Source organism: Thalassophryne amazonica, chromosome 18 (assembly GCF_902500255.1).
Source record: "Thalassophryne amazonica chromosome 18, fThaAma1.1, whole genome shotgun sequence".
Taxonomy (NCBI): Eukaryota; Metazoa; Chordata; class Actinopteri; order Batrachoidiformes; family Batrachoididae; genus Thalassophryne; species Thalassophryne amazonica.
The window spans coordinates 46,676,006-46,686,751 of NC_047120.1; the positions used below are offsets into that span (position 1 = coordinate 46,676,006).

Genomic DNA, 10,746 nt, shown 5'->3' on the forward strand with positions numbered 1-10,746 from the left:
CTATTTTTTCACGCAGTTGTTCAGAAAGTGGTGATCCTCGCCTCATCTTAATTATGAACGGCCGAGCCTTTTGGGGATGCTCCTTTTATACCAAATCATGACACTCATCTGTTTCCAGCTAACCTGTTCACCTGTGGAATGTTCCAAACAGGTGCATTCCTCAACTTTCCCAGTCTTTTGTTGCCCCATCCCAGCTTTTTTGAAATGTGTTGCAGGCATCCATCAAAATGAGCAAATATTTACACAAAAACAATAAAGTTTATCAGTTTGAACATTAAATATCTTGTCTTTGTGGTGTATTCAATTGAATATAGGTTGAAGAGGATTTGCAAATCATTGTATTCTGTTTTTATTTACATTTTACACAATGTCCAAACTTCATTGGAATTGGGGTTGTATAAAGATGTTTTGATCAGATGAGTCATAACTTCAGTCTCTTTTTTTCTTTAATCTGAAAGTGATATCTGTGTTATTATTGCACAATTATGTGTTAGGCTTTTAATTTTAAAGGGGTTATATTGTGTAAAAGAGCCTTTACAAGTAAACAAGGTCTGGTTTTCAAGTTAAACATCCAGAAAATTGCACATTCCTGTCTTTTTGCACACAGAAACTAAGCAGCTATAAGCTAAATTTAGGCCTGAAATGGCTTGTTTAAGACATCTGTGACATACGTCACAGAAATCCACATCTGGACTCCTGCAGTTGTGTGGAACATGCTGAGTGAGCCAAAGTGTGTGAAGCTCCTTTCACACTGGGCCTGCTTCATATTGCTTCATGCGGCGTCATGACGACACAGGAATGTCTGTGTCAGGTGCAAGCAGCAGCGGGGCAGAGAGGAGGTGAGGGCGCAGAGGAGGATCTAGACTGTGCACTTTGATTCCTCTTCTAGTTTATATTTGTTGTGCAGGTCTGCAGGTCTGCACTCTGATTTCTGTTATAGTTTATCTTTCTTCCTTTGACCGCGATCAGCGAGTACACGCATTTCATCTATAAATAACAGTGCGCACTGTTATTTATAGATGAAATGTTCTTATGTAAATGAATTTGTATTTTAAATGATGTCTTGTTAGTGTAGAACAGCTCAACCAGGGACGGGACTTGAAAATTAGCAGCAGCTATAGTCTGTGTGCATCACATCAGCTGCAAGCTTTGTTTTGTAACTATGTTTGATTGCAATGTCTCTGTTAAATAAATAAATAAATAAAACAAACCATCCATGAGCAAATGTGGAGATGTCTGGAGTTATACTTGATGTGGACATGTCCTGTCTCTGGCAATCAGCCTGTGAGCAGCACTTATGTCCTTTTTTGTCATTTATTTAATACAATTATGAGAGAGTTTGAGGGGAGAGTGAGGAACTGCCTGCAGCCAGACAGTTTTTTCTTTTAATTGTTCACGTGTGCGCACGAACGAATTGTCCATGAGTGGACTGGAAATGTCTGGACTTTTTACTGGATGTGGTCATGTCCTGCCTCTGGCAATCAGTCTGTGAGCAGGACTTTTATGGATTTTATTTAAACACAGTTGTGAGAGATTTTAAAAGCGAGTAGCTGCAGCAGCTGTCAAGCTGCAATCAGCATTTTTTTTTCTGTGCTCTTTGAGCGTGTAGTTACTGCATTGTGTACATGGTATAAAAACAATCCTGCGTGATTTATACTTCGGGAACAATGAAACACAGCAGGAATCATAAATTGACGTTGAGTACCGTTGCTTTGCCTTGACTTGTCTTGAAACCACTTCCTTCTGTGTCCTGTGCTCGACGCAGAAAAAATTAACATGTTGAATTTTTGGCATCCGATTTGCTTCGTCCTTTGCGTTCGTCACAGTGTTGTGGCGTTGAGCTGCATCATCTCGGCACTAGGTTGCATCCATGTGGCGTCGTCATGACGCCGCACGACGCAACTTGAAGTGGGCCCAGTGTGAAAGGGGCCTAAGACACAAAGCTGCTGGATCCTTGAAGGGAGAGAGGGTGTGGCAATTCCATTTAAAGCAACAGGCATAGAAGCAGGTTTTTCTTAGAGACCTAAATGGGGAACATGGTAGTTTTTAGCTACAAAGTTTGATGTGCATAACATGACCTTCTTAATTACTTTAGTAGAATAAAGAATTATGCCAGACTACCATTAATGTGACTCAGTGCTGCTGACTATGCCCTGTGGCTATCTTGGGGTTAAGCTTGTGCCTTTGCTTACGAGCTACAGCAACTGTTTAGCTGTAAACGTACACGCATGCACATTTCATCTCTCCTCCATTGTTTTTTTTAGGATATGCTTGACATCCAAACCGCTGGTCCATGGAAATATGTTTGCCTTTAGCTTGGTTGGCTGGGACTTTTGCATCTCCATCAGTAGCTTGTGCATAGGGTAGTCCCTCCTGGAGAAGACCATGTCATTTGGCCCTAGAGCCAGACAAGGGCAGACATCATTGGCTCCGTCACCGACATAGAATACCCTGTGAAAAGGTACACCACCGCGCTCCTTCTGTCGGTCAGCAAGGTATTCCCGAAGGATCACCTGCTTGCACATATTGTCTGGACAACTGGAGCAGGAGTTGGAGTGGAAAGGGAGCAACACAAGCTGACCTTTTGCATCAAAACTGCCAGGATTCGTGAAAATCTTTCGAAAAAGGTGACGCACCCCAGCATGCTCCAGCCACGTCTCAATGAAGTACATGTTGGCATCGGAGGTCACCACAAGCTCAAAGTCCTGCAGGTGGTTCTGCAAATACTGAAAGAGGGCCATGATGCCAGGTGAAGGTGGGATTGCCTCCACTGTAGACTGGATGGCGTCTTTAGAGACACCCTGCTCTGCCATATAAGCCAAAATCCGCTGTGAATGCTCAATATAATGCCCCTTTCTGAAGCAGTTTTTCAGCCAGTCAGGAAGCTGCTGTCCCGGCAGAGTACGAGCCACAGCATCGTCGCTGTTTTCATTGATGATGGTCTCATCAAAGTCAAAGAACATCAAAAACTGGTGCTCCTGTGAGGCATTTTGGGTACAGTTAGAAGGAGCTGTCATCTTTGGTTTATGATGGGTGGGCGCTCCCTAGAAAAGGAAAAACCAAATGCAGTCAGTTGGGAGAAAAGTCAAACGCAATCAGGAAACATGCAACTAAAATGAAAAATCTGTAGAAATAAAAGAACACATGGTTCAAATGATTTGCTGACAAAAGTTAATGTTTATTTGCATGGTAGGTTCAACAAAGGTGGTTAGCATAAAAAAAGTTAATTTGTCCCACGATGAAATTTAGAAAGCGTTTAGGTAAGTTCCTGTTTGGCTAATGCTAGCCCTGGCAAAGTGTCCTAATTAATGAAGATTGTAAAATATAACTTAAGTTAGCTGATAATGGGAGCTAACTATTGCATGTATCATTTGTAGTACTTTCATGGAAGCGGTAACTGTAAAAATTCAAAGGAAATATGTCCCACTCCAAAATTTATAAAGGATTCCTGTTTGGCTAATGCTAGCCCTTGCAATGTGTCATAATCAATGATTAATCTAAGATGTAGAATAAGACACATTGATTGTGAGGGCTTGTATTTATTGTCAGTGTCATTTGAAGTCTTCAAAGCTAGAAATAAATAATACACCACTGTGACATGGATGAGTGGAACTCTTGTTTAGCTAATGCTAGCCCTGGAAAAGTGCCACAGTTATCAGGTTCAAATCAGGTCAGGGGAACATGTGTTGTACTGCCACATCCACCACAGTACAGAAATGTCCTGGGTCCTTGATGGGAACCACTCAGGGACACAAACGGTCCATTCCTACTTCCCGAAATTAGCCATCTATAAATTATCTGTATGTCGCAGCCAGGTGAAACGTGGTTGTCCCTTGCTGGGATCAACACTGAGCTACAATGCATGCTGGATTATGCCCAGAAAAACACTCCACATGGGCTGAGAAGCATGGACCCTGTAGACTTTGACCTTTGTTCTTATGCAAAACTATCAATGTTGCCAAACAGCTCTGTCCAGCAACCTCATGACACCATAAGCTACTCCCAGAAGCATCTTTATCTCAACAGCCAAGCACCCAGAGACATGAATGTCACGTCCAAGATAAGTTAATCTCTCAACAAGTTTTACCACATACAGATAGACTTCTGATGGCAGAGTTCACGAAGACATCGAAAAACTACATTCATCTCTCTCTCTCTTTCTCTAATGTTGAGTTCTTCAACTGAAGACCTATTCAAAACTGAAGAGGTCACTTGGATAACTGGCAAAGCATCTTGAAGATCGACAAGTCGAGTTGCTGTAAACCTCTAGACAAGGAAGAAGAAAGTTCTGAGGCACAACATGTTACTGCATGCACAGTTTGTAACTCCACCTCTGTGCATTTCTGCTGGTTTGACATTTCATAGGCGTCAAACGGATTCCAGAAAGGGCCAAGAGGGTGTAGGTTTCCTTTGTAACCACCAACTCCACCAGGTGATTTCATTGCCGCCCCTGTGCACCGGCAAAATTTCCTGTATATTTGTTTTGTAAATTGTTTTGTCAATTGTGTCGGAAGCATGGCCCAAGCAGAGGGTCACCCGTTTGAGTCTGGTCTGCTTGAGGTTTCTTCCTCAAATCATCAGAGGGAGTTTTTCCTTACCACTGTCGCCTGTGTGCTTGCTCTGGGGGTTGGTAATGTTAGACCTTACTTGTGTGAAGCGCCTTGAGGCAACTTTGTTGTGATTTGGTGCTATGTAAATGAAAATAAATTGAAACTGAAAATGAACTCATCCCATCTGCTCAAAGTTAGAATCAGGGAAATCACCTGCTGGAGTTGAACAGCAAAATCACCAGTGTTAAGTTAACACTGGCTACGTTTACATGCCGTTAATATTCGGGATAAGGTCAATATTCCGGTTTCTGAATCATTAGGAATAACCCCTTTACATGCTTAAGCAGACAGAGTTACTCCTGTATACATGGTCATTGGTATAATTTGGAATATCCTCATCTAAACAGCGACGCACGTCTTCCACCAGTGCTTGATTTGGTCTGGCGTTCGTGCAAATCCTGCTTCGCGTAACTTTTCAGCCACCTTCTTGTATAAATGTCGCTATCTCAGTACTTTCTACCGTCAATAAAAGACATTATATTCATGTCTTTCACGATACTAATGAAGTACTCGGTTTCCTCCTCGCTCCAAAAGTGTGGTGCTGTGCTGCCGCGTCTGGATTTACCCATGCTTGTTTACCTCTGCTTCTGTGATGTCCGGTGGGTTGCACGCGCCACATACAAGTAGTTGCTGTACTCAAAAGACCAAGATTCCTTGCGGATAGGACATTGCGCAGAACACAAAATAATGTTCCTTTCTATGGGGATATTCCAATGCGTGTTTATATGACCTGATATTCGGGTAGAAAAGGAGTATTCATATTCGGGTCATATTTGGAATATGAGCATATTCTGGTTTTTGCGGGTGTTTACATGGCCGTGCGCAACCAGGTTATTGCTAATATTCCGGTTATGAAAGGGTTATTGGCTGCATGTAAACGTAGTCACTGACAGTGTCTATATGGGTCCACACTGGGTCAGTGAGAAATATATAGACACTGACAGTCTTAATTTAGTTAGTGTTAACTTTACACGGTTGATTTTGCTGTTTGGTTCCAAAGAAAACCTGCAGTCTCTTGCCCCTTTCTGGAATCGGTTTGACACCTGTGACATTTGTATATTCTAAATCTGTGAGCAACGTGAAGAGTGTATTTGTGTAAGACAAATATTGGAGAGAAAATGTTTCCCCTCCTCGCGAGAGCATGTCGCACAAGTGTGAATATAACAAAACATAAGCAGGTCAGGAACTATACAGCAACTGCATTGAAGCTATTTAAGATGTTATACATTCCTGTTGTGCTTTTGGAAAGTGCCTTTGGTATCTGTCTTCACCCAGATACCATAGTAGCAGAGAGCACTGGGTTCACTTTCAACCTATTAATAGTCTGCAGTACAAGAGACAAACTCTGAATCAACTGATTAAACAAACCTACAGTTGTGATTTTTAAAATTTCCACTACTTGGCCAAAAAGCAATGCATAAAAACATTATTATCTACCTTTTCTAGTTAAATGTGGTTTATTTTATGGTGAAGTCCAACAATTCTTGGTCTATTCATGTAGAAAATGCCCTGCTATGAGCTAACTTTAGGCCTGAAGTGATTAATTTTAGATGCCCGTACATCACAGAACTCTATTTTCAGACTTATGTTGCTCGATGACACACACCCACTGAGCCATTTGGCACTTTTTTAGTCTTGTTGTGAAAGAAAACCTTGACGTGATGTGACACCTCTATCTCTGATCACCAGAAGACAAGTGGCAGTTATGTAACACAGTAACCTGTCATATTATTTCACAAACTGAGTGATTTGGATAAAATTTTGTAGACAAGTGGAAGCATATAGAGATGCTATATTTGTAAATTAAAAATGTTGAAAAAAAAAAACTTGTGAAAAACTGATGCATTGGATGAACTCAATTCAATTATGAGCAGGATTTTCATCTAATAAATATATGTAGCCCCAACTCAAACAAAGTGCATCCATGCAAGATGATTTAATTTAATTTAGTTGGGACTACATATATTTATTGCATGGAAATCCTGCCTATAATTGAATTGAGTTCATCCAATGAGTCATTTATTTGAGTGATACACCCAAAAAACTGACTCATTGGACTGGATTCCACTTAATAAATATATGCAGTCCCAACTAAATTAAGTTATCATGCATGGATGTGTTTTATTTGAGTTGGGGCTACATAAGTTTATTAGACGTAAATCCTGCACATAATTGAATTGAGTTCATCCAATGAGCCATTTTTTTGAGTGTACATCATAGTCACTGACAGAAAAAACAAATTCTAAATCAATTACATTTGTTCTGCAAATCTGATCGGTTAATCGTGTGAGATTTCAGACCATAAAATGTTGAGTAGACGGTAGCAAAATATTCAACCGTTTCACATTTGATCTATTCCTCTGCGCCCCGGCCGCGTTGCTGCACAGGTGTCAATAATGGTGATGTCAGCTGAGAGCAAGAGAAAGTGGTGGAGCGACGACGAAGCAAAAATGAGTAGATTTAAGATACCGAAAGTACTGATGTGGATTTTGATACGGAATTACTCAATGCAATTGACAAGATGGAGAAATCTGTGGATCTGCTCACAGAATTTCCATTTTGGCATGAAGACGCTGTTGCTACGGTCAGCTTCGCCGACCGAATTACTTACAGAAAAATAAACCGTGCAAATGATGGAACTGGATTAGAATCAGAATAATCCCCTTGTGTCTGATGATTTGCGGATGTTAATGCTGGATTACAGTCGCAAATATGCGTTTTACCAGCTCTGCTAACGTGTCGTTGGTAAAACTCAATTTGCGACCGTAAATTCCAGCATTAACGTTCGCAAATCATCAGACACAACAGGGTTAGTCCCAAAATGAAAATCCCACCACAGTTAAAGCAAGACCATTGCACAATGACAGAATATCCTCATTCCTGACAGACACCCTACTGGACCCTCTAAGGTTTTCAGTGGTAAGAACTGGGATTTAAAACTATGAGCTTCTGGGATTTATATCAATGAAAGTGAGAATAATCTTACCATTCTTGCGTCATGATGTCACAAAGCTTTGATATAAAATAAATAAATAATACACAGATGACCCTTTGCCAGTTTGAGTGCCATTCTAGTTTTAATACCTGATTTGGAATTTAATATTGCACAGGCTTTAAACGCACAAAGGGAAAAAGATCGAGTATTGTTCTCAAATATATTACATGTCACTGTTAATTTAATTTTTGGTTTCAATCTGAAGACGTCACCCTGTAGATAATTAACATGTAAAGGCTTTAAAATAATAATAAATCGACAGATGAATTTAAAGGAGGGTTTGGCTTCTGCATCGTTTCTCTGTACATGAGGTGTAGGAATTTTTTTATTTTATTTTTTTTTTTTTAACACGGAGCTCATTTTAACCCATTGGGTTTCTGTTCACGTAGATTACGAAAGTCACAGCGTGCAGCACATCCAAATAAATTAATAATATCTCTTAAATATTAAAATATCAAGCAGACAAATAAAGAGAAAAAAAGCTGCACAAGGTACGTGAGACATACAGGCCTACCGGAGCTGGGCACGGACACGCACGTTTCGGTTCGGTTCGGGTGACCGCATCCAGTGACGGCGCGCGGGCGCGCTCAGAGGAGACTCCCGCTGAAGGACACGCAGGGTTTTCCCATTTAAAGCCACTGCGTCAAGTCAGCGGAAACATAGAGTCCTCCTTCAAAATAAAACCACACCTCAGACAGGAAGTATGCCTGAGACTGTATATTAATCAGAGATATTAACAGGTAATTCACTTCGTAATGATTGCTTACTTACCTCACCCGCTGCTCAAAAACAGGACTTTCACTCACTTTTACACTTAGGATTTATTTAGAGTTTATCTTTAATATTCACACGTATAAAGTAAAATCAGGCTTTTCAAGGCCTTGTTGCATTTGTGTATCATTTACCTACCTGTCTGTCACCTGCTGGACATATGTAGGATTTCTGCAGGGATTATTATTATTATTATTATTATTATTATTATTATTTAGTGGAGCTTTGCTAAAATTTCCATAACAATTATGCATTTTGTCATAAAAGAATAGAATTTGGTACACATATAGACAAAGGTATTTCAAATAAAATTGGATATTGGGCCATCATGAATTTTCAACATGTCACCCGTGGCAGGAATTTTATGAAATGAAAATTTAAAAAATGCTCCAGTCGTATTGTAAACTAAAATTGACTTTTGTCACCATTTTTGCTGTTTTTACCCTGTAACTCTATAACATTCAATGTTATAGAGTGTATTTAAATTTTAAGTGTATCCCATATTGTGCATTTTTTGGAATCTTTATGATTAGAACATTTTTGATTTATTTTTCAATATGATTGGAGCATTTTTCCAATTTTCACTTTGAAAAATGGCTGCCATACGTGACATACATAGAAAATTCATAATGGCCCAATATCCAATTTTATTTGGAATGCCTTTGGCTACAGTGCATCCGGAAAGTATTCACAGCACTTCGCTTTTTCCACATTTTGTTATGTTACAGCCTTATTCCAGAATAGAGTAAATTCATTTTTTTCCCCTCAAAATTCTACTCACAACACCCCATAATGACAACATGAAAAAATTTTAAAAAGTTATTAAAAATAAAAAAAGAAGAAATCATATGTACATAAATATTCACACCCTTTGCCCAATACTTTTTGATACACCTTTGGCAGCAATTAAAACCTCAAGTCTTTTTGAATATGATAACACAAGCTTGGTGAAGCTATCTTTTGGCAGTTTTGTTTATTACTCTTTGCAGCACCTCTCAAGCTCATCAGGTTGGATGGGGAGCATCGATGCACGGCCATTTTCAGTTCTGTCCAGACATGTTCAATCAGGTTCAGGTCTGGGCTCTGGCTGGGCCACTTGAGGACATTCACAGTTGTCCTTAAGTCACTCCTTTGATATCTTGGCTGTGTGCTTAGAGTCATTGTCCTGCTGAAAGATGAACCGTCACCCCAGTCTGAGGTCAAGAGTGCTCTGGAGCAGGTTTTCATCCAGGATGTCTCTGTAGCTACATTGCTACATTCATCTTTCCCACAATCCTGACTAGTCTCCTTGTTCCTGCTGCTGAAAATCATCCCCAGAGCATGATGCTGCCACCACCATGCTTCACTGTAGGGATTGCAAAGGGTGTGAATACTTATGTACATGTGATTTGTTAGTTTTTAAAATTTTTAATAAATTTGCAAAAATCTTAAAAAAAACTTTTTTTCACATCGTCATTATGGGATATTGTGCATAGAATTTTGAGGGGAAAAAAAAAATCATTCCATCCATTTTGGAATAAGGCTGTAACATAACATGTGGAAAAAGTGAAGTGCCGTGAATACTTTCCAGATACACAATATACAACCCCTGGAAAAAATTATGGAATCACCGGCCTCAGAGGACATTCATTCAGTTGTTTAATTTTGTAGAAAAAAAGCAGATCACAGACATGACACAAAACTAAAGTCATTTCAAACTGTTATATGGCTGGGGGGGCCTGGCTGCCTTTTTGTTTCTGTCCTTTGTTTCTCCTTCCAGGTGGCTTGCATTTGGGACTGAGTGGCTGTGTTGCTGAGGTTATCAGGACCTCACCCTGATCACCTGCGGCTCGTCAGGACTCACAGCTGAGGTGCATCTATATGGATTGGAACATGGTGGCATTTAAGACTGGAGTATACAGTGTGTATTTGCCAGAGACTCGACCTTGTGACCAGACGGGTGAGATCGTCGTCTCGGGAGCCATCTCATCATCAGTGGATGCAGAGAACGTCCAGGGTTTGATGCACGGTCTGTGAAAGAGGAGGGGGTGAGGTCTCACGCTCGTCAGCACACTTCCTGAGGTACGTTAGATTTTGTGACTAACATTTATACAGTCAGTAAATGTGGTGTCCCTCACACCTTTTTATATTGAGCTGTATGTTAGTCATGTATCGGCTTCCACTGCAGTGGAGTTTTGTGAACTGGATGTTCCATGCCTGCAGGTTGGGAAGCTGATTAGTAATCAAGCCAGGAAGTGTTTGCTGTTTATGTACACCTTTAAGTGGTCTCTCTGTGTGTAGAGTGTGGACTCACATAATGGTTCCTTCTTTCACAGACTCGGTTTGTTGCGGCCACCTGGGGGGTGTCGGAGGGGTCCTTGGGTCCGAACG

General features: G+C 40.4%; 1 protein-coding gene across 2 annotated transcripts; it reads right to left on the reverse strand.

Annotated features, from left to right (window-relative positions):
* Window positions 1-288: 288 nt before the first annotated feature.
* LOC117531032 (probable phosphatase phospho1) lies at window positions 289-8,229 on the reverse strand. 2 transcript variants are annotated; one of them, XR_004566505.1, is made up of 3 exons: window positions 8,120-8,229; window positions 1,938-3,044; window positions 289-740 (listed from the first exon to the last, which is right to left on the reverse strand). XR_004566505.1 is itself a non-coding variant. In XM_034194038.1 (2 exons), exon 2 carries the CDS (start codon window positions 3,015-3,017, stop codon window positions 2,238-2,240), a length of 780 nt encoding a protein of 259 aa, XP_034049929.1. In that variant the 5' UTR covers window positions 3,018-3,044; window positions 8,120-8,229; the 3' UTR covers window positions 1,431-2,237. The 2 variants fall into 2 exon arrangements, 1 of the variants encoding a protein (XP_034049929.1); XM_034194038.1 differs by lacking the exon at window positions 289-740 and having other exon boundaries at window positions 1,431-3,044.
* Between the last annotated feature and the right edge of the window lie 2,517 nt (window positions 8,230-10,746).

Bases quoted from the DNA above. Each gene is read 5' to 3' on its own strand.
- LOC117531032 (XM_034194038.1), bottom strand. From the start codon at position 3,017: ATGACAGCTCCTTCTAACTGTACCCAAAATGCCTCACAGGAGCACCAG.